Raw genomic sequence first — 27,866 nt, forward strand, 5'->3', positions numbered from 1 at the left:
GGGATGATAAATTGCACGCTCGTTGTAATAAAAATCTGTTACACTTCCACAATTAAAATCATTCACGATGACTTCGTTAGTGACTATATATGTGGGCATACATATGGAGAGGGGCCGAAGCTGCAAAAAAAGCACTCAAAGCTCCTCTCAGTCCGTCGAACCATTAAGAGCGTGGGAGTTAAGCTCTTCAGTCATTAACGCATCAAAAATTACTGAGAGCGCAATCATATTAGCAAGCTCGTTTTATTAAAACGCGTGGGCAAAGATTTTCTTGTGCGCTAATCATATTAATGTAGGGGAGAGCGGTGCAATCTCGACCACAACGTTTTATTGAGCAAAGTTTTTATGCATTATGTAAATTGCCATGCTTTGCGCTGATTGTTTATGTAAATATGCACTCATACAAAAACTGCCAACATAATTTTAAAATTACATTCATTTACACATATTCTGGTGAAAATCTATATTTCAAAGGATTTTAAAATTATATAAATGCAAGTATAAATGTCATAAATACGATTATAATTAAAATTGATCATTCAAAGACGGGAAATATTAAGTAATTCTAAGTATAACTTTGAGGAAAATACGTGAAATATTATTTTATAAGGGTATCTTTAGTGAAAACTCTGAAAGCCTGTTACAATAGATCTGAGAGAAGCCTAAAGGCAAAGTGACTTAATATTTTCGCTCTAATCTGCCCCAAATATCCCTTCGTCTGGTTCCAATATTGCACTGAATTTTGAAGACAAGGAATTGTCTCTTAATAATCCCTAGAAGTTCACATGTGCAGATGGTCCTTTTCACAGCACCCCAGAATCTGGTCAGAATTCTTTTGTGAAGAGCTTCTCGTCACCGAAGAGCTTACGTTGGAAATAGTAGCAGAAAGCTCGGCATGAATGGGACTCATGAGCATGCATACCTGTGGAATAGGAATATGAGGGAAGGAGTTCGATTGAAGGTTTAACTCCACGCATTTGCACGTGCGCTCGAAAATGGCGTAAAAGCCTCATCAAAGGCTTTGGGGCTGCACAGGGTATTTAAATTTTAAGTAACGCCGCCCAGAGCACGGGGTGGCGGACTGTGAAAGTTTTAATGTGTATGCGCTCCTCTTTTTCACGTGAGCGAACGGACCTGTGAATTGCGAAGTGTGGCGAATGTGTGACAAAGGAATGAATTCTTTATGACGGATTAAAAATGTTGCCACACGCTGTGAATGACGCTTTTGACGAGCAGTTAAAGGAACTCCAATTTCCTCGTATATTTCAAACGGCGGCGGCGGCAGGAAGGACGGGCGCGAGTGGGTGGCGGAGAGACTTTATTGAATTTTCACAACTTCTTAGCATCGTCCCACTTCATTTTGCGATCACTTTTGTCGCGCAAGACACACGCTGCGGTGTGGGGGTTTGTATAAAAAATTATTTATGGCATTCATTGTGCAATAAAGGGGGGCGAAATCTTGGGAAATTTTGTGTACAAAATGTGTGCTAAGGCGAAGCTGCGAATTGCCATCTTTTCCTCTCCATCAGGCGACAGAGTTGAGCTTATCAGTGCCATCAATCATTCAAACTTGGGAGTGTGAAGTGTAAAAGCGCCACTTCACATGGTCAGACTGGGGTTTTTTTGCCCTGAAAAGTAAACACAATCTTTAAGATTTGACTCACTCAAAGGCCGGGCAAGAGATCAAGTCGGCCTTAATTCGCTGAACGAGCAAATCTAATTAGGTAAATACGCGTGGCGTCAAGCTCTGGAGTGGAGATTCTCTGGAGATTGACCGGGGAACAAAAGGGGCGCTTTGGCTGAAGGTAGAGAGAAAAAAAAATTATAAGGTGAGAAGAAAAATCTCCCAAACAACCTGAAAAGTTGAATTGCCCGCAGCTTTTCCAAGTGGGTGGGTCGACTGTACGGTTGGCGGGTTGGTTTTGTGTACATAGTCTGAGTTTTGCTTCCTCGGCCACAAATGAGGATAGAGAAAAGCGGGAAAAATATGAAAGGAGACGAGGAGTGGATGGACAGAATGTGGGAAACTTTCCATCAATACACAGTTGTGTGGCTACAAAGGATTTAAATACCAGGAAAATAATTTATATGTTCGCCTGAAGAGATTTTTCACCCTCGGGCCGCACCCACAGTGCGTACGGGATTGTATGTTGCGAGATTGTATGTGATTTGGGTAGGAGAAATTGCGAGTGACAGCGTCATTCCGTTAGCCACTCGCATTTTTCTTGTTAGACATGCCGCAGAATAGCAGAAGAATTTCTCAATCAGTCGGAATATATGTACTGTGGGCGGAATAGAGTGGGTGGGAATTTGTATTGAAGAGGCGGTGAGCCAATTTTGAAGTTACACTAACAATTGTAGCAATGCGGGAGAGCGGAAGTGTACAAATGGCAGACGGCAGAGAGTAGAGAGAAAGAGTGGAACAATTTTGGAAGCTCACAACTGGGGTTGTTTGTCTTAAATCTTGAGTGACAAAACAGATTATGCTCTGTGTCTATTTTCCGGCACTCACTGAAAATCTGACTCGCTATCGCCGTGCTTTCGCCCCCAGGATGCATTTTCCGACCAGGAGAAATGGCAAAATGCTGCCGCATCCAAAGTGCCCACACCCAATTATTCTTATACGGGATGGCAATTGCTGGAGTTTTAGAGATGCTATCGGTTAAATTGCGTTATGTAAATTACGTTTTGTCATTCAGAATAAAAAGGTAGATTAGGTAATTTCAAATTAAGACCGAACGAGAAGGGAAGACACTCCGGAGATTGTCAATTTCATTAGAGGAGAATATTAAGTTTTTTAAGACCATTTAACTTGTAAATATTTTCAATTAAGGTGTCGTGAGAAGTTTCATCTTCGTGAAACCATGAATTCTCATGCAATTTATTAATTACTCAGAGTCAGTCTTGGCCAATTATGAGCTTGAAAAAATAAAAAAAAACCAGGAAACTGCAGAAAAATTGATGTGATAGCTTAAAAATGCGAGTCAGGAGTTTGAGAAGAGCATCAACATTGCCAACCATAATTTTAATTTCACTATTTTATTAAGTAAAGCAACCCTTGTGATAGTCATTCAATTACATAGCCATAGTAATTCCCTTTGAGTCTCACACAAAAGATCAGACAAACATGTGCGAAAAAATGCAGTGATGCTGTACGCGTATCTTCTCAACATTACCCTATGAATTTAATATCCTTTGAAATATCATGTTATTATATTTTCCACTCTTGTGCAGTTCTGGAGAAGTGAACGTGTTGCAGGCGGAAAAGGTTTTAGCACACACGAGATGTACAAAAATAGGAATTAAAAGGTGAAGTAAATTTTAATAGAAGCAGTGAAATAGAAAAAAACCTCATTCCGTTTGTGAGTTCTGCAAATTCTTATACTCATTGCGCTTTCGTTCTTCCCCGAGTTCCTCTTTTTCTGGGGCTCCCGCAGGAAAAAGAGCGCCCTGAGTCTTTATTACTTCGTGATGCAGCAACAGCGTGCGGAATAAGCTTTCGGGGGCTGCGGCGCCGGAGGGCGAACCGTCCAACTGGGTCTTATCCCTGACACAGTGAGACAATATGAGGAGGGTAAAAAGAGTGCAGCATGAGGACTTTCCAATGGTGTTGGTTGTGCGCAATATAGTGAATTTGTTGCATCACAAAATTGTTGTTTGTTTGCAATTAATTTTCAACATTTCGTGCCAAGAGAATTCTTACCCCCAACTTTACTACTATTGCTATTGTTATACCTTTCGCTTTTCTCGTGCTAGGGTTGGCGAGGGATGTTGAGCTGTGCTTAGGACATTTTCCCTATTATATGCGAGCAGAGACTTTGGTATAAAAAGCTCACATATTTTCTCTGTTTATGAGCGCGTGTGAACGGCACAAAAACGCTCCATTCCTCGCGTTGATACCGAAATCTCCATCAGACTATCATCATCATTTAACCACCTCCTAAACATGGTATGTTTTGTTGTGTATCCTCTTTGTGCATTGCTTAAAGTTGCGAGGCCAGCTTTGAGGGTGTGCGCTGCCAAGGGAAGTGTGCGATGTTGAAAGCTCAAGGAATGGGGAGTGAAATAAAACGGTAACTATTATCACGTCACCTCGAACCCTTCACGAATGGGGGGAGAAGACACCGCTTCCACGGCAGTGAATATGAATTCCTCAGTGGAGTTGTTATGTGGAATTCCATATGATGATGACTTTGCCTGACGAACATTGCAACTGTGTTATATTTTAATTACAATGTCACCCATCATTTTCATAATGATTCCCTCACCGACGCCCCCTCGTCCCCGCCATAGTCTGACAACTCTTCACCATTGCCAGTTGACAGCCGAGTGAGGCGGTAAATGTACAATTTTTAGCCCTCCTCATCCTTGCCTTGCCTTGCTGTGGGGTTCCTTCGAGGGGGAAACAACTAGTGCGAATTTTCCAAATACTGGGGATGTTCATATTCAAGCTCTCTAAGGACAGCCCATCTCTTAGAAAGAACTTCAAAATCATCGTGTGAAGTGAAGAATTTTATGGTGTTGCGACAAAAACACTCAATTTGTATCATTCACAGTAGATTAAATAACGAACTGATTATTTATGCATCTGAAATTTTCAGCTAATACTACTTAATGAGCTGAATCTGTGAAGTTTTTACCTCGTCAGATTGATTGAGTTGGTAAATTTATTTAATTTTGGTCGTAGTAAACACTTTTTCGAGTATGTTCACCACTTAGAGACTAAATGAGTTTATCTGCAGCTCGGAAATAGAGCAATTTAATGGGTAAACCAAACACGGAATTCAGGATGTGTGATGTTGCTTAGTTGTTTTCCCTTTGAAGCCCTTTTTGTCTCAATGCCGTATTTTTAGAATTAAGGGAAAACAATTCCCCTTACAAAGTGAAAAGGAGAAATGGAATAGCAAAAATAACACCAAAGAGCTGAGCTTTTGGCTGGAGAACAAACAACATGGGCTTTTTGTTACTTTGTCGAATTCAAAGGGCGTGGGTGAGAAATCTGCGACACCGACAAAGGGCCATTTCTGCAGGCGGCAGAAGCGGAATAGGGCACTCGCGCGGGGATTTGAGATAGAAGTGCGAGGATGGCCTTAGTCAATGGGTCTCATAGATAGAGTGCGACAAGAGGTGGGAATAAGAGGCCATTGTCTTTTGCTAAATTCTATACTTTAAGTAAAAGCTACACTCACTGCGCCTTGCCGCTGAGAGAAATCGTACGACGCATTCAAAGATTGTCTGTACATATGTATGTGCGGGGTTATATATCATGACTGTGTTGTTGTATCTCACGGGAAATTATTACAATTGAGATTTCCTCTCGACACTCAACAATCCTTTTTGGAAATACTCGAATGGTGCTCGAGTGGAAAGGCAGAGTCTCCCTATAATATCACTTCCACTCCCAGCAAGAGCAATTCAGTTGGACTGTGAAGGGAGACAATTCACCATTGAAATGCTATACGGAGAGTGGCAAAAATTACGATCTCACCGTGTGAATGATAATCGTCTATTTCCATTACATTTTCCAATAAAACACACGGAGTCGCATTGAATTGGCCACAAGGTGGTTGTGCAACATAATTTTCATTCTGCCAGCATTGATTTTCCGCTGGGATTTAATGCTCTCTTGTTCGTACGTGGTGATGTACAATGATAGACTCAACAGCCCTCAAAAATCATTGTGAAAAGTGTGAGAAATTCATATTTTTACGACAAGTGAACATTTATGGGTCTGCAGAAGAAGTTACTTCAGCTGACACGCGAGAGAATTGTGAGGTTCACCTTTTTTTCTCCCTGTCTACCCCAAAATTATCCCCTACTTTGCTGTAAATTCACTATTTTGCTGACAAGTGACTTTTCGCCCAGAGGAGAGCCTGGGTAGCATCATGAAATCAGCCACCAAAGCAGAGAATAAAGCATCTCTGCGGAAGTGGAAATCCTCTTGGGGGTCGTTCGGAACCACTCACAACGAGTATTTTCACTGGGGCCACTGAAGGAACTGTGAGGACTGCCTCGCCACTGTTGGTTCTTCCTCGAAATTTCTTAAACCCATTCTCACATTTCTCTATATTGAATTGGCGTGAGCCCGGGGAATGTGTCCAGTGGAGAGAATGCGACAAAAAGGAGCGACAGGCGCAAAGGGAAGGACGCTGGATGAGATTAAGTACATCACTTAACTATGCCTTGCTTTTTCTTGTGATCTTAAGGGAATATTCCAGGATATTCTATCAAAGTGTAATAAGACAGCTGCAGAGATTCGTTTAGGCTTTTCTTAGTGCGTCTTATATCTTCAAGCTTATGCCATTACTTGCTAAAGATGCTGTTGAAGAGAGTTTTGAAGAAAAACTGTTCTGTCACAGTGCAAGAATAATGGTTTGACTTTGTCCTGGAGCTCAAGCAGAATTTTTGCAACAAACTTTTATTCGCTCCTCTAAATCTATTACATTGCATTGTGTTTCGTACTTACCTGAAAATGTATTGCTTTTCAGTACACCGTCGCTCTGAAGTGTTTCTCCGTTGATCCAAAGTCCATGAGATGAAATTGCAAATGCTATCAAAGGCGAGAGACACTCTGGAATACTTTTATTTGGAGGAAAAAAATCTCAGCGCGTCTTCCCAGTGTAAATTATCCCCAGAGTGAAAGAGGAGAACCTTTTGTATAGATTGACAACGAATGCTCAAGACGTGCAGAATTTCCTCGTGTATATCTTGCGGACTGGCGGCGGGAGAGAGACACAAAACACTTGAGCATACATTATTTGTTGGATACAATGCACAGGGCAGGGCAGAGTCTGTCTCTTCTGCCGCCCCCACGCCATATAATAGGATATACATTTTCGCCTCAATTTCATCGTCAGATGGAAACTTCACATGATAATGGGTGGGTGACCCACAAAATGGGTAGCTTCTTTGCTAAATCGCCAACCCCATCTCAATTCCCATCGAGATGGCGCGGGCCACAAAGGAAATCTGTTGAATAAAAGATTGTGTGCGATTTACACAAGACAGGATGAGATATGGAGTGAAGGATTTGGCATGTGTTGCGGAACTGAGTGGGGAAGCTGAGAGTAGGAATTTGACCATACCCTCGAACGCAAGGCAGAAGATATTCCTTTTGCACTTTTCGCCTTTTGTTTCTTACGCCCCTCGTTAAGTATTATTTATCGAAGATGATTGCCATGATTTATGAGCAATTCCCTCTCTGCTTGGTGAGGCAGAAGTGGCGGCAATCCTTGAGAATGCGAGAAAAAGCACATCCACCCTGGAGTGACTTTGAGAGGACTCTCTCTCTCCCGGAGAAGACGGCAGAAGCTCTTTGCGAGATAAGTTCCACTTGCAATAAAGTGTCTTACGCAGAGATGATGGCGGGGTAAATGGCACGAGGGTTGAGGCCAAAGGGGGCGAAGGAGGTGACGTGGCGTAATGAAAACGGCATAGAAAATTCTTCTGAATCTTTTATTATTTATGGATGATATTTTATGGTGCCTTCTACACACTATAAAGACGCCTTTTACATCCCCTATCATTGTTTTTATTTCTCCTTATTTACAAAACATCCACTGGTAATGGCATTTTGCTTTATTCGTCTCCCACCATTACTTTTGTCACTTATATCGAGCACGAATGAACACTTCACTCTGTGGAAGGGCTCTTGGCAAGGTTGCCATGCATCGATTCACTTCTTCGCTCATTACATTGTATGTTATTTAATGTTTATTTACAAAAAAAGAGTTATATCTTCTCACTTTATCTGCCTTTGTGACAAAGAGATGGATTTGCGTGAGAAGAATGTGATTTAGCTGTGTAATATAAACTCTCAGAACGAGCTTCTTGCCAACGCATCGACGCGGGCTAAGTTTTAATACTCTTCAGTTAACAATTTTCAATTAAACCTTAAGCTCCTTACACACTAACAGTATATATCAATTTTATAACTGAGTATTACCCTATTAGCTATGTACACAAAATCGATGACACGAGCAATGATTCAGCAAACTATTCTCTCCCGTACAGAACTAAACTTTGCAGTAGTTGTGATTCTTTTTGTATATTTCCTTAATCATTTATTCCTTCTTTCAGCGCTCTTATGTACAAGCTTTCCGTTTCACTCTAGCCAGAGACAATCTATCTCCGATTCGTTATAATCTATTCACTATTCGTAATTCAAGTTGTTATGCATTTCTTCGGGGTGGGTTTTGATTGAAAGAGAGTAAAGGAGAACATTTCTTATCCCCGCCTCGCCCCTCGTTTTAGCATTTCTTTTTAATTAGGTTAATGGCAAGTGTTATTCTATAGGATGGAAATTCTTTTCTATATATTCTATTCTTTATATTGGAAGTCTATTTGGCACATTTATCCTTCGTCCTATAGTTTATTTACTCCATGTCCATGTCTTTCTTCATTTACTTTCGAGCTTTTAAAAGATATTAATCCTTTCTGCCTGACTAAATCATGCTCGGCCGAGATTGGGGAGAGGAGTTCGCATTTCCACTGTTGAGTGCAGGTGAATTGGAATTCGAGTGGGAAGATTGCGAAATGCAAATGTGCGAGAGGTGCAAATGTGTTGACGGTAGTAAATCACATACGCGGGATAAAATGAACATATCAATACCTTTTAATTATTCACAAATTCCCCGAATCGTACGCGTTCACCTGGCACAGCGTCGATGGAGTCAATTTATTCTCAGTTTTCAGGCGCTTGACTCTCCACAGACTGAGCGTGAGTTTGGGGTCGAACGGTTTGTCTAGCCGATGTGAATTTATATGCAAAGGGGAAGCTTTTGGCGGGTATGAAATTGCAATTGGAGGGCGGCAAAAGCGGTGTAATTGTGCAGAATGTGCACAGAAGGGCCGATCAACACCCAATTTCGATATGTTTAGGTACGGGCTTCGCTGTTGCCAAGAGGGTTTCACTTTGATGGCTAAATCTGTCGAAACGTCAAGAGAACAACAATTGAACATGTGTAGCATGATAACATACGATTTCTTGGAAATTTTAAAAGCCTTTCTATGGAACCAGAGGTGTTTCTAGCTAAGATACATATTTGGCCAATTGAAATAGATTGAGATAATTTGATTATGTAAAGAGAATTTCATAATGTGCATGTGTAACAACTGAGAAAATATAAACTGCTTAAATGATAGGCAAATTTGTCTAAAATTACTCTAAGGGAATTATGTAATTACAGGTAAATTTTTCGTGTGAGGAAAATAACTGTGCTCATAGTTTGTGAGCCCTTAACTTTGGATGATCGGCGAAAATTGTCACATATTTCACTCTATATTGCATGCGTTTCCCCGCAACCTCTCGAAAGCTCCCCAGTATGTTCATACATACTTCACGACACTCTCGAGCGTATCGAGAATGCAAAAGAGTGGCGACGTGTGTTCAGAGTGGAAAATACTTTGAATTTTCCATGACGGTGACGAGGTGGAAAAGTGCAGTTTATGATGTAAAACATTCCGAGCGCACTACACAAAAGATTTTACGCTGAGGAACATATATCTTAAGCAGGATTCGAGGGTAGGGCGCAGTGAAGACGCGAATTGAACTGGTATTATCGTGGGTATGGTTGGGGTGTTGGGATTCTCACTGGTTTGGCTAGACGTGGAGAAGAATTGCACATGCGAAATAATTTTTGCATGTCATTCGTTGTTGTTATAAATTTATGCTCAACAGTGGATGAGAGCATGATAAACTTTTATGCATCATCCGCGACAGATGATATAAATAAAATGTCAGCGGAATACATGTGCAAGCAGGAGACACAACAGGGCGCGAAATATGTAAATGATGCTATGTTGTGTGCATCGGCGGTTGTTAGGGGACAATTCTAGAATCCGGATTTTGCACTATGTCGCACACTCTCACTGGCTTCCTCTCCGTGCAATATCGAAATTTCTACATTCTTTTTTGCCACCATCAGTCACATATTCATACCCTCCGGATCATATTTATATGGACGTGCGCTCACATACAATTCCAGAGATAACACAGCATCGCGAAAATCTAACACACGGCTCTTCATATCGTCATAGTTTTATTGGCCAACCCGAAGCCCATTGTGGGAATCACGGTCCCTCCCCAGCAACCTACAATTTTATAGATTTTCCATCCCGACCCGGCGAATGAGCCTCTATTCAATTCTCACATGGCGAAAGAGCGCGCACATCGTATATGTTGATGGAGGATGAAATGTATAAAAATTTTCTCCTCGTCGGTGTGTTCATCAAAATATGATTTGCGCGCTCCACACTTTGTGGATGGGCGAGAGATGCCTTTTTAAAGCGTACTTTAGCCACCCCCTTGTCATTCACTCATCATTCGATCGGTCTGCCATTCCCCCTTGCGGTTGCCCTTCGATGTGGGGTGGCACGACGAAAAAGCGTCGGGAGCTGCTGATTTTATAACCCGCACACATTCACAGTGCCACACTGTGCATTCATGCGATGTTTTAAAGTGGAAATCTTTTCACTCTCCCTCCCCAAATGCTCGCCAGATAATGGATATAATTTTTCTAAGAGAGAAACGTCGGGGTGGAAAAAAAGCATGGACGTATGACAGAAGTGCTAGAGCATGAAATACGAGACTCACTCGTTCCAATTATCGCCATCCAGTATTACATCTGTTTCATTATAAGGTATTGCAAATACCCATTTCACAAACTGTCACTATTAATATAATCATCGTTTTTTTGCATCAGTTGCTCTGCTGAACTATATGAAAAGTATTTATATTGCAGCTATCACACTCTAATTATCGTATCAGCCCAGCCAGGAATTGTGAGAAGAGCCATGTGGCCTCGTTATTTAATACTGCATAGCAGTTGTAGGGGAAAATCCGCCAAGATGGTGATATTCTGATCGCATTCGCACACTCTCAACAGGTTTTATTATGACTTTTTTATTGAGTCTATGCATTTGAATCTCAAGCACCATGTCAAGAAGATCTGCTGAGTCCGTTGAACTCATGGTAGAATCGCTTTACATTTACTCTTCAATTTATTTTGACTTTCGCATGAGTGTTGCCCTTCTGCTAGCCCCTCTTTCCCCTACTCCATATGTTTACATAATAATACAGGGTAGGAAAAAATTAATTGCTGTGTGTGGCTGAAAAATCCACAAAACCAAAATCCGAAATGCATTACCTAAAACTTATAATGGGCGACTGAAAAAAGAGGGCAACAGTTAAAAGTATTTTATTTCGCTACCACAACATGATAGCATATTTTCTGTGCATTAATAAATGCCACTGCAAATGATTTTTTCACCATTCAATTGGCTTTGAATATGTATAACGTATTTTCCATTCATGCTGAGGCCGAGGTTTTTGTGTTCGCGACCAAACGTGAGGTGTTTTAAATGAAAAATTTTCTCTCGTCCATGCTATGGTGGAAAAATTTGCATTCATGTTGTTCATTTGATGTTTGGCAGGATATGACGTTAGAAAAATCACAATGAATTTCAATTTTCAGCCATGCCCTTTCATAGTGAATTTCACTCCAGCGATATGTGGTAGATTTGTTCTATAAAAGACTCGTTTTTTTGTAATCTTTGTCCTTGAATATGGTACAAAATCACTCACAAAAAGTTTGTATAGTGGAAATTTTTCTAATTTACAACTAATTGATATTGATTTCCTCTGACCACTTTGGTATAAAACCGAAAATATGATCATCTTTCGACGAGGTGTTATATTTTCGTTGATATAGTAATGATATTGGTTTCTGCAATTGATCTCATTCTTATGTACAAAAAAGTGAAATATTTTGCACAATTGACCATGTTGCTGCTATGCGGCTGCATTGATATGAACATACACTCTTCTTCATACTCAATTCATTTCATCTCTCTCTAAGGTTTTTCCCATTCGTCATGTGTATTGCATGTATTGTAGAAACTTTTCACCGCCGAAAGAACTCCACTCTCTTCACCGCTGAGTCCTTTTTTGTGAAATTGAGAACTTTTACCATAAAACTTTGATCACAATAGGAATGGCACCCACATTGGAAAAATATAGTTTTCACACGCTCTTCTTGTATATTTTTCTTCTTCCTCCCGCTTTTTCTCACTCAAAGTCCCAGCACAATACTTTCTTGGCATTGCCACGACATCGTATCATATAATAATCATTCCTCAGACTTCACACTTTACGGACAGTAAATATGAGTAAGTTTCCTCGACAGCGCGACTGTGAGAAAATGGGTGCTGAGGATGAAGAAGGAAAAAAATGTGAGATGAAAAGAAATACTGTCTCATTGTCGTCATTTTGCAACGATGTCCTATTTTTATTATAACGAAGTGTCAGAAAAATTCACCCCTAATGATTTCACTTAACAAATGGGGTGAACACTTCTCATTCTATCCTGTCCGGATCTTGCGCCCAGCAATTGGGGATGTGTTCAATGATGTTGTCAGCTCTGCAGGAGTCTCAATGATGCGGAGGTCGTAGTGATAGAAAATAAAGAACTAGCGTACATCCATAGAGTTGTCATGAGCAAAAATGTTGTTTTTGATATCATCATTTGTGGCAAATTGGCACTGGAATTGCCCCGTCCTCTCGCCGCCTCTGCGAGTCCTACACACGCGTTGTTATCGTTTTCCCATTTGGGGCCATGTGAAATTTTTCCGATGGCGCAAAACACGAGGGAAGAGAAAGAGAGTGTAAAGATATAGAAACGGAAAATATGAAATATGTTATGTATCGCTTCTTTGGCCAGAGCTGGGCAATAAGCTAATTGGTATTGAGTTGTGGCTTGTTTTTCTATGCATACGTTAGTTAAATATTGGCAATAAATACCTCCGATGAAATTTGTTTGCTCATCATCTGACGTTACACTTCCGGGATGAATTTTAATTTCTGAAAAATATATGAGATTGTCAGAAATTCAGTATCTTGATTACTTATTCATGATATTTACAAATGGGGCAGAGCGAAACTGAAAGAGAACTTTTCTTTCCGTAACACATTTTCGATTCTCAATAAATTTGTATTAATTGGAATCAAGATTTATATATATATATCTCCATTAAAACCCCTAAAAGCTTGTGCGCTGAAATATTTATATCCTCGCCAACGAGCATCATTCTTATAGAAATGTACGGAAATGATGAGATCGATCTAAAAATCACTTTAATTATGCACAGTATACAATTTCATCAATCATTATATTTTCTCTAATTTTTTTTATATATTTTTTAGGTGAATAATGAATTAACCTACTCGGAAACGCGACATGTGGCAGCCAAGAGAGGCATTTCAGTTGAAGCTCGCTCTTTCCCGTGGTGTTGGGCTTAAAAAGGCATAACACGACTTACCGTAGAGGCGAAGGGTGCCCTCGGCACGTCCCAGAGAGTTGGTGCTTACGCAGTGGTACGTCCCGACGTCCGTGTGCGAGAAGGAGCGAACAACCAGTCTCATGACACCTCGATATCCTGACCGTTGCTCCGTAATGCCGTACTTGGGGCTGAGGTTGATGTTCATCGGGCGCCAATGAAAGAGGTGGCACAGGTGTGTAAGTGGGTAGTTAGAGTGCATAGACAAATATGATATGTGAAAAATGGAATGGGGTGAATTCATGTGAAATTCAGGTGGCTTCCATCCAATTTCTTGTTTGTTTTTTGCCATCATTCCCCAAAACGTCCCAGCATTTTTCTATTCGCCCCGAAGGTGAGTGTGCAAGTGTACGTTTGATACACATATTCTACCCCGGAGGCGATGTAGTAAATCAGATGAGTTTTCCAGCTCTCCAGGAAAGCCCGAAGAGCGTGGGGCAGATATGGGGACAATATTTCGATTTGCATTTTTATGGCTGTGAAACTCACCCGTCGAGGAGCATCTCCGGCCGGGGTTGACCCGATTCCAGGCTGGTGGTGCTCCCGGTAAAACTAGTGGCTGGCATGCGACCACCCTTCAGCCAGTACGACACGGGCGCCGGTGACGCTTCGACCTGACACTCCAGCTGCACATCAGAGCCCAAGGGGGCGCCCAATAGTTGGCTCGGCGCTCGAACTGATGGGGCAACTAAAATAGAGTTTTCGCATGAGAAATTCTCACATATTTTCCACTTATTATTTGTATATTGCTAAACTTTGCATACACAGTTTGGAGTGGAAGAGCGGGTGAGAAAGATGAAATATCTCTATTAATCTCATTCCCGGAGGGGTCAGAAATTGTACAGATTGTACCCACGTAGCAGAAGTCCGACTCTGTGTTTATTTTCGATCTGAATTATTAAGGAAGACTTGCATTTCGATATTTAATAAGCTCACTCCGGGGAAAAATTGACAGATCAAATCCCCGTGCTCATTTATACATGATTTTCATGTTTACCGTGCAGATTTTGTCACTTCTTAAGTATCATCTGACCAAATATTGCACCAAGCTATGACGTTATCGTTGCGCTGACGTGAATTTGTTACTTGGGAACAGATTCAGATTCGGTAGAATAGAATCCTTTGCCTGGCATGTTCTCTCATGCATTATTACAGTTAATTAAATTTTATCACAATCCAAATAAATGCAATGGATAGGAGTGGGTGGGATTGTCAGATGGGAAAAAGGACAGTCAGAGATTTCGGAAGATAATTGAACATGTGCGCTCAATCGTCCTCTATTTTATATGCTCACGGGCACACTGAGAATGAGGGAAACCAATAATGGAGCAGTCATACAAGTTCATAGAGGGTGAATTACACAAAGAATACTCACAATGAACGCTTAATGAAACCCTCTTGGAAACGGCGGGTGGAACATCATTGGAGGCAATGCAGAAATAAGCTCCCATTTGACGGCGCTCCAGTCGAGACAATTTTAATGATGTTCCGTTGTATGAATCAGCTGAAAATATGTGTATGTATTGAAAAAGGTATCTATTTGCAGCCTGAGTGCGGGCGGTACATTTAATTTGCCCTTATAATGTTGGTTGGGAAAAAGAAGGAGGTTGATTTTGTGAAAAGCATGATTTGTGCTTAATTGAGCTTTCGATGCCACACTGACCGGCTTGTACGCTTCAATGCTCGCTATTCACGCTTTCTCTCTGGAGAGTTTTATGCGCGAATTTTCCTCATGCTTCGTTACACCATTTATTGTCAAATCCCCCACGCGCGTCCACCACCAGTGTAGGAGGCTTCGTGGAGTATGAGGAGGAAAAAAGTTAATTAAAATACCAAATGGGATGACAAGTTGTTTGTGCACCTTTACACTCGCGAACTGACGGTTCGTGTGCTTTTATAAGCTTTATTTACAGTCGTATTCTTTTTTTTTTAGTAAAAAAAAACATACACACATTTATTTATTCCCTTAGACGAGCAGAGTTGAATGGCGTAATTGAAAATGAATTCAGGCATTCAGGCGTCCTGAGGGAGTATCAAGAGAAATGATATTGTTTTACACTGGCACATCCCCCGGGAGAGCGCTTTTCCAATTGCCCATCATGCATACGAAATATTCTAGCTGGATATCACTTGCGTTTATGAATTGACACGGGTGATTATGCATCGCGTGGCACGTCTCTGGCATTGTCTTTTTAATATCAATCGCGCACAGCTTACCTTTCACAACCTCTCGACTTCCAGGCTTCTTTAGAAGAATAACATCGCCATCCTCTCGTCTCCATGTGACTCTCGGGATTGGATTTCCCGTGGCACGACACGTTAATGATGCATCCTCTCCCTCTTGTACGGCAATATCCGCTGATGACTCTTCGTTGATTATATCCGGAGGCACTGACGGGAGAGAAACACAATGACAATTTCAGAAAATTACGTGTTAATAAAATATTAATTTCGGTATAATAAAATTGGTGCAGCATTATCATTTTTCCCAACACTGGCGAGAGAGCTTTTAGTCTATAAAATACATATCATGTGTCTGTATTGTTGAGGCGCATGACCTACATCGGGGGCAATCTGTGTAATTATTACGTTGAGTGAGCTGAGAAGATTTTCCAATTTCAGATGGAAATTGAGCTAATGTGTTTACAAATTTTGCAGAACCAATTAAGAGAAGGACTTCAACATTAAGCCTCAATGTGATACTTTTGGGGCAGAATTTACGTGATCGAAAGAAAAGGTGGGCGGAGCCTACAAGGGGGTGTGACGAAGTATTTTGACATTTGAAACGTTCTTTATGCGAAACCAAGAAGAGGGTGAATTTCAAAGCGTTCAATTATTTACCAAATAATTCTGTATTGCTTTATCACAAGGCTTTGACTGTGCAGTGAATTTTCCACGCTGTGTTTTTAATTCCACGCTAGGGGAAAACACACAGAAACTTCAACTCTTTTGAAATTCCACCGGAAGCTGAGCAACTACCTGACTAAATACTTTGGGTTACACCCTTTCCTCACAAGCGAATGTTTACTCCATTGGCAATTCAAATAGCAGATGAACAAAAAAGTGATATTGGAGCTCTCAACAGTCGCAGAAGAGCACACTCAAGCGAGTCTCAAATATTGACTTTGACGCAAATCTAAGAAATTGACTGATTGCAAATTCTTGATTCGCGTCACTTGTTTCAATTCACCGAAAGAGCGAACTTTTCCCCACCCCAGCGCGCTCACCCTTCGACGATATTTTATTATAGCGAATGATTCGAGCAATTTATTTTCATACACATTCATATTCCGCAAGACTATATAATGTCATTTCCGTCTGGCACTTGCCACTCCCACTCCCATTTTCCGGATTGAGGGAAATTTTATTCCCTTTTCACACACCGCGCCACGAAGTTATAAGAAGCCAACCGCATCGCACATCAAAAATTCACCCACGCCAACGCTGAACGTACGCGTATAAACTATGTGTATTCGAGGGTGGGCTCTGATTCGCCCTCAGACGAATATAATATCATTCCAAGTGTTTTCCGTTTTTGGGGGATTATTAAATTTTTAGGGGCGAATATAGAAAATCTGTTGACAGAACTCTCCACAAGTGAATTCAATCAGTGAATTGAAGACGCCGCGCCAACACGCTCGATAAGTGCTATACGGCAGGGATGAAATTCTTTTATTATCGATTAGGATTTTCAATTTCATTCCGCCGGAATTGCTGACTCCCTGACGTTCCCAGCGACACTCTGAGTGTGTTCTGGTTTGGGGTGGGAGTGCTTAAGAGGTAAAATGGCAAATACGGGGGAAAAAATTTCGGAAATTGTACCACGTTTTCACTCTCACAGCCGTTGAATTTACTCAGATTCCCAGCCCCGCGCCGCCAACGACTCGATTTGGTCCCAAACACACAAAAAGTGTTTAACTGTTGGCAAAAAGCGTTTCAAAACTCGTTCAACTGATGATGCCCGTCCCGAGTGCCACATAAAAATTGGGTTGAGGGTGGCTGTTTTCCAGCGAGATGGCATTCTCGGGGGTGAAGTGCTATGTGTGAGTGTCATACGTATTTGTATTGTGTGGGTTTTTGGCAATGCTGAGGATGCTCGGGCCTCGGCCACACGGGGTGAACGTGTCATTTGTGAGATGAAAGTTTAACGCCAAAGCAAAGCCAGGGAAAAGGCTAAAGGTGGTCCTGGTGGAAGTGGGAGTAATGAACACTATAACCACCATAAAAGCAAATTACCTTCTGCAGCACAGCAGAAGCGCACACAGACCGACTGTGTGACTCAGTGGAAAGCTTGACCATGTCAAGTGACACATTTGCCAATATACTTGTGGCTATGCTAAAGAAATACGCCAGCGTCGCGACGCCAATGATGAGCTCAAATGGAGAAATTCTCCCACGCCTGAGTCAACAAAAGTCGACTGGCAATTTGGCAGGGAGGAGAAATGAAAGGGCGAAATGTCATCAAGTTGTGTGTAGACATTTTTCCGCTGTAAAATACACACATTCCCATTGGTATTCGCTTTGCAGACTATGAGAACAGGATGAATATTATCGAATGCTGGGGTGGTTGGCACAAAATGGGTGAAGATGTTGAAAGAGAGAGAGAGAGAGAGAGAGAGAGAGAGAGAGAGCTAAAAAAAAACCATCCCAAATGTGTGGTGTCGTCTTGATGTTGTGTAGAGAGCGCGTCACACAACTTTTATTATATATGCAAAGCACTCATCGCGCGTCGTCTGCAAAGTTTCCTCCTCTCCAGCACACACAAAAATTGCCAGAATCTTTCAACACTTGAAACCACCCCTCCTCCACACCGCACACATATTTAAAGTGCTATATATCGGGTTTGCGCCAAAAGGGATATGAATAAAAATTTTCACTTTGTGCCATGGCAATGAAAAAGGGTGCCAAAGTGTATTACTTGAAATTTTATTGGGTAAACAGTCATTTGAGTACTAGAAAGGGAAAATTTGGAAATCGGCTTACAATGTGTGATTCTGGTTGCAGAGTATTTATTGTTTCAAGTGTGGCGACGAACATGTTGCAGGAAATCGAACCAGCCAAATTTTATCTGTTTAGCGTGTTTATTCACCCTAAATATATCGTTGGAAATTCCAAAGAGTCCATCTTCCGGTTTGAATACACTTGAATAGAACGATGTGCAATTTTGGAGGTCTGCACCGAACGATTTAGTCAGGCCAAGAAGAAAAGATTGACTTCTATTGGAATCAAACAGAATGAATTCCATATCCTAGATTTGTCTAGGTTTTCAGAGTTATCAACCACGAGCCTAAATCCCATTGGTTTAAGTAAAATATTGTTTTTTGCTACAACAAAAAGAAGGGTTTCAAGTTAAATACATAAAGGGCTGTCTAGACCTCAACACCTTAAGATACCTGTCATTGTTTTCCTGCCCCTTTCAAAGTCAATAAACATAAGCTTTCCTTTACAGCCCGCCGATTTATTTTGAAGCAACGCATCATTCATGCATATTATATTATGTTTATGCTCAACAATATAAAATGTTTGCGCGGTGTCGCAAAGTGATAAATCACACAAATATACATGAGAAATTGAATAATATTTACTGAAGAATCCCACGGTCGTGTAATCCACCGAACATCCATAGCTGCCATTCATGGACAATGATACATGGATGGTGTGAAGAAGAAGAGAAATGAAGAATGAAAGGGTGGTTAGGAAGTGGAGAGGGTGGAAAGTGGATGGCAGAAGGTGTGACGAAAAATATTTTCATTTCCAAACAACCATTTGAAAGGGTCAAATGGCATTCACAGTTTTTCCAAGCCCAGGAAAAGGTGGCAATCGAAATGGCAAATGGATTTAGAAGGGGTAGATAGATTGGAAAATCACTTCGATTCCTCTCTGCTCGCATACACACAGAGAGACTTGAAATGTTGAACACCGGAAAATTGGCCAAAGTGCCTGTTTGACCCACACCATGGGCCATTTTTCTATTTTGTCTCTCGCCCGAGAAAAGAATGGCGTGGATGGGATTGTGTACACATGCAGCCAACAAACCTTGCACGTCGATACATCCAATTTGCTTCTTCATAGGGCTAGAATTTATTTGGCACATGTAGCACCCCTTATCAGATTCTCGGATTTGCTTGATGCGCAATCGCCAGGTGTGCATGTCTTCGTGGACAACGCTAATTCGATTGTTGTGTGTCACAACTCGTCCTTGTAGTGCCAAAACTGTCTGATCCGATGCTCGCAGCCAGCCGACCTGTAATTACAGAAGGAATGTGACAGCGTCAGCAAGAGAGATGCCAATTCACTTCAAAGGGATAACGAAGGGTATTGTTGATGCTCGCCTTTCTCATCTGATATGCGTGAGCGTACAAAAAATTCTGGGCAATCACTGGAAAGCTTGATTATTATGAGAATCGTAAGCGAGAGAAGAAAAGGGCTTCTGGCTCTCACATTTCCTCAAGCCCACGATGAGGCGGTAAAGCGTGTGCATTTTCACAAAAAAAAGAGGAGGAAATAAGAATGAGTTGGATCAAGTTTGGGTAAAAAATATACCCGTACAACAATACATAAAGCGCGTCCTTTTGCCGAGAAAGAATTCGCATTCGTATGAAATATCATATGGCAAAAGTTGGTTGATATTCACGAAATGTAGCACAAGAGGAAGGAATAATGGGAGCCAGTCGAAATTTTTCAATGTTACTGGAAATCATAATAATTTTATGTGCCCAGAGAAATATTCCACGGATCCACACACACACACACACCCACGCACACATTTTCAGTGGGATGAACGCGCGTTCCATTTACCGAATTTTTATCGAAAGCAACCTCAAGTATGGACATAAAAACGTATGACTAACCTTATATCGTCCCAGATTCTTCACTGAGCACGTGAGGAGGGCTTCTCTGCCGGCTGGAAACGTCACGTTGGCAATTGTTCCCTCAAATTCGGGTTCTGGTTCAACTCCTTGCAAATTAATGTCTGTAAGAAGGGAATTGAGAGAGAAAAGTATGTATTTGCACGGCGATGAGGATAAACTTTTTATTTTATTCATTCCACCCCTGTGCAGACTCACTTAAACGATTCACCCATGAAATAAGAAGTTGGCTGGAGTGTAGGAAAATTCTCACATTTATGTGAAAGGCGCGCAGAGTGTGAGGAAGGATGAATTGAGGAATTCCTCTGGTGCTCCCAAGAGTGTTTCAAAAACGTAATTTATATAATAATCAAGGAGGAAATGTAAAGAGGAAAGATGTAAGAAGGGATCTCTTTTCATCAGTGATAATAATAACAATTTTTCCATCTCTACTGTTCCATGGGCACGCCATTCCACCACTCACACGCTGTTGGGCTTTTAATAAGGCAAAACGAAACGGGCTTTTGGGAGCTTTTTGGTGTTCTTTCCTCCTTTTATGGGTCGTCTTTTGGCTTTTGTGCGGTTGACTGAAAATCCCCAGGGAAATGCAATTAAATTATCGTTGAGTTACTACTATTTCATATAACATTTAATGCATGCTATAGCTGGCAAAGTATAATCATATCCGTTTCGGTGCTTCACTCGCCCGCCCACCCCAAAAAATGTACATGGCGAACAAAAGAGAAAGTCAGGCAAACCACCTTGTGGATGAGAGATACACATTATATTTTGGAAGTTTAGTATAAAAGTCAACCCCTGGAACAATTTTATTTTCCTATTTAATGCCCAACATTAAATAATTCTCGTGTAGCAATATTCATAATTTGTGTGTTGTGAATACTTAATTGCTCGGAAAATTCTGCATTTAACCTGTTGTATTGCGTGGCATGAGTATATTTTCTTCCATGGCAGCCCATTTAGACACAGAGTGTGTATATATGGCGAGAAAGGAGAATGGTGAGTGGGTTTCCATGTCTCTTGACTCTTCTGGCGCCCACACACCAAAACATGGGCGCATTATCAAGTGGAGAGGCTCACTATATATAGAAAATTTTGCCAAACAATGCCAACTAGGCTCTGCGTGAAGCAATGTGTACCATTTGGGTCAGACGTACGCACAGAGATCAGATAGTATCAAGTGCTTTAATCTACACCGCCACCCCCTGTGAAATACATTGCCAATGTGGCCTTTTCGCCCACACCTTGAGACACAATCGCCCCAAACCCCACAAAAGCGCCTGTTGGGGAAATTGAATTCTTCAAATTACACCCCGTCACCGCCGCAGCAAAACTATTTGAGCGCCCACGAGAAAGTTGCCGTATAATTTATTCCGCATACACAGGAAATTATTTAATGAACCCAACAACGAATAAACACTGGAGAAATATGACACAATATCCGAGTGGTTTATAGCTAAATGCGTCCTTGTCATCGTTGGCAGGAAGCAATCTCGGATGCTCTCTTCTTTTTTACCTCTCGCCACGCTCATGTAACCTCCAACTCACTTTATCCCGGTTACAGAGGACGTCTGAGCCGGAGGAATTTCAGAGGCTACCGCAATAGATCCTTGCTTTTCATGGGCTTCTGATTGCCATAACTTTGGCAAAATATTATCTTCTTGTCACTTTATTTCTCCTAAAGAGCAAATAAAAGTCTTTTCTAGACATGATGCGAAATTCCTTCCTGAATTGGAAGCACATCACATGTTTCTTCAATATCCTACTTTTGAATCGTCATATTTAGTAACTTTTTTACACAAAAACACAAGATATATGATTGACATAGCTTAAAATGAAGTAAATTATTGCAGGAAAAAAGTCAATGTAATGTCTAATTAACTATATTTTCCTCTTTTTATTGCCACCGGCTGATTTTGCCTCTGCTCACACGTTTATTTTACACATCTCCGCTGTGGCACTTGTGAAAATGTGGTTTATGTAGCTGTGAAATGAGAAAATTGACATAGAATGCTGGTGGGATGCACATTGTAGTGCTCTGGGTGAACACATAATTTCTCGATGGGCGCTTAAAATTTCATTTGATTGTGGCACTCAATCGGAAATTGGGGAAAGGCGAGCGAGCAGGAGTGACATAAAACAACGCCTTTTCGCTGTATTTGGCTAGAATGAGAGTCCCTAATAAAATGTATTGTTTTATTAAAGGTCAGTCATATCCTGACGCCCATTTCATGCAAACGACTTTCTAACTGCCGTTCTCTCGCCCTTCATCAGGTGTGCTCTTGTGTGGCTATGTGCAAAAGGGTGGAAAACGGGCCGCACATGAGGAGAAATTTCCAACCGAGTCATGATAGTTAGATTTGTATAATTTTTCTTGCTCCCTCGCGCCAAGCCGCATGTCAGGGCGAGCGTAATTGATGGGTGATGGGCGGAAGATGAAGTGGATTTTTTCAGTCATTCGTATGAACTTTCGGGGCGCAGGGCATGAATGGTGGGTTTGGGTGGGTGCAGAGCATAAATTTCAAACCCTTTCCTCCGTGCAGACAGATTTGCACACAGTGCACTTTCATCGCTGATTCCACTACACTATCCTCATTCCACTCGAAGCTCCACGGGTTTTTTGGCGGGAAGTTGTCGCACAGCGGGGAGCTACATCTCATTTTGATGTTGTAAAATAAGAGGACACAAGCTGTGAGGATATATTGGGGATATGCGCGAAAGTAGCACAAGATGTATAGGTTTAAGATGTGTGTGCGGAGCTGAGTTAAGACGAGGTGGATTGAGAGAATGTATTTACATGATTGCATGTTATTTGTACACCGAATGAGATGATGTGATGTGAAATTTCATGAAGTGATTGCCGGGAATCGGGTGAAATTACGTGATTTGAAAATGTCTATAGCAGTTTGTGGGATAGTTCAATATTTGCCACTCTATGTAAAGACTGTGTCACTCATTGCGGAAGCTGCACACTTTCCGCGCCAGTCGGAGACTGTTGCTCCGCAATGTGCCAGTGTGTTTCCGTGATAAATGGCATGGTCTTGAAGCTACATAATGCATAGTGTTTATGCATGTCTAGAACATACCTTGCTGACTAGATGAGGCAGATGAGGAGGCTTGCAGCTCATGCACGAAATACACCGCCGACAATGAGATCCAAACCGCAAATACTCGACAAATTGTTGCCATTTTCGCAAGTGAAACTGCGCTGAGGCCTGCGATGACAGTGTTTTTCCCCGGGATTTGGTATTTGCTTCGCGCCAGATGATTTCACCACCAGGCGAGAGGCGGGCGAAGAACAAAGGAAATGGTCATGTCATCACCATTATTAACACTAGAAGTGACTGCAAATTCTGTCGACGAGCCCGGCGTCGCTTCCTGATGGCGATGTCGTGGTTGTTGTGCTTTGACGAGCTGTAGTTGTACACTTCCGGTCGCACCGAAACCCCTCATGTTACACACACACACACAACACAGCAAGAGACGTGCCGAAGACTTTAGTTGAGCCACTTGGGGATATGTAGCACCGGATTGCACGGTATTTAGGGGATGATGATACGGTCGTTCTCCTGCACGGCCACACACTGTGTCCTTTCACCACGTTTTGCTGAGCTCTCACGCTGATTCACGCTCACCTCTCGATATTTGCCCTCCGCCTTGGCTGAGAGGAGTGACTCGGCACGATATAACAGTTTAATGTATCGCCAATGTTTCGGTGGTGGGAAATGGGAAAAAGTTTTCCGTTGACAGCAACACACCGAAAATTCACTTCACTCCGTTACTTGTGGAGCAACTTTTTCATGGATTGCACAATTCCACGGATTATTACAAAATCATGAAGAGGCTTCTAGTTGAGTGTTTCACCCTCCTGACAAACTTCTCACATAGTATCTCTTCCCGGACGAGAGTACGTGCTATTCCATTATTTTCCTTTTCATTAAATTTCTTATTGCATTCCCTGAATATTTTTCCTCATGCACGAAGTGTTCGAACTACCGATAAATGTGAAATAACCCATAATGAGATAGTTTCCGAAGAGAAATAGAGAAAGAACTTCAGTGGGGAAATTTTATATAGAAAAAATCAGCGCACAATATCAATATCACAGCATTTTTCCGTGGTATGTCGAGATTGTGCGCTGCACACAGCAGACAAACTCTATAATGAGAGCTGCAACGTGACGAGATAGCAAATATTTTTTTATAGTAATTACGATGGTATCAGCAGAATAAAATGATCAAAAACGTCACTGCTGCTCAGTAATTATTTCAAAAAGCTTTTTCAATTTAATTGTATTTGCTGATATTGCTACACATATCAAGGATTAACACCTTTATTAAGAGGAATTACAATTTGTCACTCACTGTTAGAACTCACATCATTCACATGCATCATTGTATGCTGTCAGAATTGAAGTGAGAAATTGATTTTGTGGTCTCAAGCTAAGCACAAATCACTTTTGCCAATAATAATTCAACAGTTTCATTGAAAAACTCTTTTTGGAGCAAAATTAACTATACAATTAGGAAGTTCTTGCATCAATTCTTCAGCAAAACTTATTGATCATAATAAATGCAGAAAGTTTTGCTTTTCATTAGCAAAAGAAATTATAAGTTATTCGCCTGTTTAGTTTTTATTTATAATTTCCTTTCAGTAGAATATAGGAGAAAACATGTCCTGTAGACACAATATCTTGCGCCAAGCAGAAAAACCACCAGACTTTTCTAAACCCTCGTGATGACAGTTTCATCTTTTTGCTAAGATTCATCATCTGAAGATTCCTAAAAAATTCACTGCCCTCGTTGGAGCGCAAGTTATTTGTAAAATGATAAACAGGCCTGATATTAGTGCCATTATTATCAGGATTTCGACGCTCTGGCGATAAAAACGGTCGTGTCTCGAGGGTTTGGCGCAAGAAGTGCCATAAGATGTGTGTGCGGCGTGAGAGAACGGTGGTGTGGCAGTCACAGAAGGAACCAATGCTGGAAACAGGGGACGACAATGAGTCGATGGCTTCTTGTGGAGGAGTTGCGGGCAAGCAACAAGATACACAGAGCACTTTTTTCTCTCCATTTCACATTTCAAGTGTGGGTGAAGGAATCTCGACAGAGTCAGGAAAGAATTGAGCTTTCGCTTATTCAGAGGGAGGCGATTTATGTGCACAGAGTGTCTCTTCGTACGTTTTTCCGCAGTGCAGTGTACAAGGAATTTTCTTAATATCCTTCACAGATGTGCAACGTGATGCCATGGCACTTGAATTGTTCACCAGCGCTGCGGCATATGCATAAACAGGGAGCAGAAGAGTGGTTGAATGGCAGCCATGACAAGTGAATACTTTTTTATTCGCATAAAAAATATACAAAGCTGCAATTTATGGAAAATCCACCTCGGCAATTGATAGACAATGCAGGGTTTATTGAAAAATTATTGTGATGAAGACGTAAATACGCGAATGTTAAATGTGGAAACAATAACACACAAAAAATTTAAGTAATTAAAATTCCCCAGTGTTGGTTTGCATCAAATAAAAAGCTTTTCCGCTCTGTTTGAATTTTAATTTTGTGCGAGATAAAAAAAGAACAGGAAAATTTGCCAATGGAAAGTACACACATTTGCCAAATATAAATGCTTATAGTGTGGTTTGGGATAATGTGAATATTGTACGAATGGATGCGGAAGCCAATATGCGCCCCACGTTCCTCCTCAAAATTGCTCCACCTTTCTCGTCTGGAGTGCTCGAAAGCTCAATTCGGGCGCCTAAACTCGGGGGGCGGAAACGTCCGTTTTATGATTTATTAATTATGAGGGCGGAATTGAATGACTGAAATTGTTTGTTTTAATTTCACTAAGCCACCCCTCAATCAACCACTCAGTCCCGCTTGGGAAATTCTGCACCATTTTCCGCTCTATCCCGCTACGCATTCGCCACAAAACCGTAAAATCCGTTTACCTTGTAATGACAAGCTTAAATAAAATTTATTGCTCTTAAGCACCTGTTTTTAAATCGGATTATTTGAAAAAATTGCCACACCTGAGACACACTCGCACACATTTCTTCACGATTTAAGGGCGGCGCAAGTGGTTCGGGTAAGGAAAACTCTGCCAGCTCATTTTTGGGGTGGTGCTCCGTGTGGAATGGTGGCCAAGGAAGGTTTTCCAGAGCTTTGAAAGACAAACTACAATAAAAAATCATTACTCGTGCACATGGAATGGCAAGCGCACTCGTAAATTTTGGATGAAGTATCATATTTTTTGAGAAGTGATTCTGTGTTAGTTCCCCATCGTAAACTATTGTATTGTATCGTTGGCAGTCAGTCAGTGTGGATTTCTGGGGATACCATGAAAATTGGATTGCGAGGAATACATGCCTTCCTCCATCTCGCTTGTCTTATCCCATCTTCCTTTGTCTTCATCTCCGTTATCCTCTTATATTATTATTATTATTATTTTACAGCATTAATCTCTATTGTCTTCTCCCTGCAATTCCCTGAATACGGATGAATTTACAAGGCGCACAACATGATAATGAAGAGAATTGCGAAAATGGCAAAGGTCTTTGGCATGGAGTGTTACTCTATATTTAAATTAAGCGATTACTTTTCCTCGCCAAAAATTGAATTTGCTGTTGGGAAAATTGATCATACACGCACTGTCAAGATTTGTTGCCAAGACAAACGGAACTCTGTGAACCGCAAAGTGGAAAATTTTGGCATAAGGTCAGTGGTGTTTGAAGAAAAAGCAGTGAAGGGGGTGAAGCAAAAACACTTGGTGCTTTTCTCTTGGCACACAGTCTTAATTGAATTCCTCTTGTAATAAAATATCTAATTGTTCTTCCGTGGAATTGGGGAAGTTTAGAGAGTGAGCACAAAGAAAAACACAAACAGACATGCGAAAGGAGGCGAAACACGATGAAACTGATTAATTATTCACTCGTAATTAAATTTTCCTATTCTTTCCCGCTCTGGGTCAAAAAACATAAATATTTTTGATGCTGACAGACAACTTTTGCATGTTCGACTCGAGAATGGCGAAGGAAAAGTATTCAAGTCACATTGAGCATCTAATATCGCGATATCACTGATAATCCTTCCAGCCACTCAGGAAATAATGGAATTGGACTTACTCTCAAATATTATCATTCATGGGGAAGCGGCGAAAAGGGTTTGACAAAACGCATTTCATCAGTTTTTTTATCACATTTTTTACGATTCCCTATTCAAAATTTTATTCCTTACAGCGAAATAACACTTTTCAGGGTGGAAATTTTGATTAAATAAAAAATGTTGGTGTTACAGCACAAAAAATTACTCTCGAGCAATCAATTTACATTTCCCCAAACACCAACATTTTATGCAAAACCACTCAATTTGAGTAACTTAGTCGTTCGCCAAAGTGTGTCTTCAATATTCAACACTCTATATCACCTCTGTTCATACACATTTTCTCACTCGCACGACCAGCTCGCAAAGTGTCACCACGACGACTGATTCTGACGAGGATTAGCACTAATTTATAGAGAACAGGTTGAATGAGGATGTTTAGAACAGGATCTGGTGGGGGAAAAGAAGAGGTGGAAGTTCTAAAGTCAAAGTATATGAGATCCATAGAAACTCTCTGGAACGGCGCATCGTGGAAGGGATGAAGAGTTGAAGGACTGCGCAGAAT

General features: G+C 41.2%; 1 protein-coding gene across 1 annotated transcript; it reads right to left on the minus strand.

Moving 5' to 3' along the window:
- Positions 1–7,449: 7,449 nt before the first annotated feature.
- On the minus strand, positions 7,450–27,459 carry LOC132256924 (lachesin). Its single transcript, XM_059753536.1, has 10 exons — positions 27,437–27,459; positions 23,288–24,069; positions 20,187–20,308; positions 19,372–19,579; positions 15,553–15,726; positions 14,711–14,839; positions 13,825–14,023; positions 13,318–13,466; positions 12,800–12,859; positions 7,450–12,577 (listed from the first exon to the last, which is right to left on the minus strand). The coding sequence occupies exons 2-10, from the start codon at positions 23,388–23,390 to the stop codon at positions 12,414–12,416; spliced, it is 1,308 nt and encodes a 435-aa protein (XP_059609519.1). The 5' UTR covers positions 23,391–24,069; positions 27,437–27,459; the 3' UTR covers positions 7,450–12,413.
- Between the last annotated feature and the right edge of the window lie 407 nt (positions 27,460–27,866).

This window comes from Phlebotomus argentipes, unplaced genomic scaffold (genome assembly GCF_947086385.1).
Source record: "Phlebotomus argentipes unplaced genomic scaffold, Phlebotomus argentipes genome assembly contig_6, whole genome shotgun sequence".
Lineage (NCBI taxonomy): Eukaryota > Metazoa > Arthropoda > Insecta > Diptera > Psychodidae > Phlebotomus > Phlebotomus argentipes.

Excerpts from the sequence above, each read along its gene's own strand:
- LOC132256924 (XM_059753536.1), bottom strand. The coding sequence starts at position 23,390 with ATGGCAACAATTTGTCGAGTATTTGCGGTTTGGATCTCATTGTCGGCG. Across the intron at positions 19,580-20,186 it reads AGAATCTGGGACGATATAAG|GTCGGCTGGCTGCGAGCATC; the intron begins GTTAGTCATACG and ends CTGTAATTACAG. Across the intron at positions 12,578-12,799 it reads GCAAACAAATTTCATCGGAG|GACTCGCAGAGGCGGCGAGA; the intron begins GTATTTATTGCC and ends ACGCGTGTGTAG.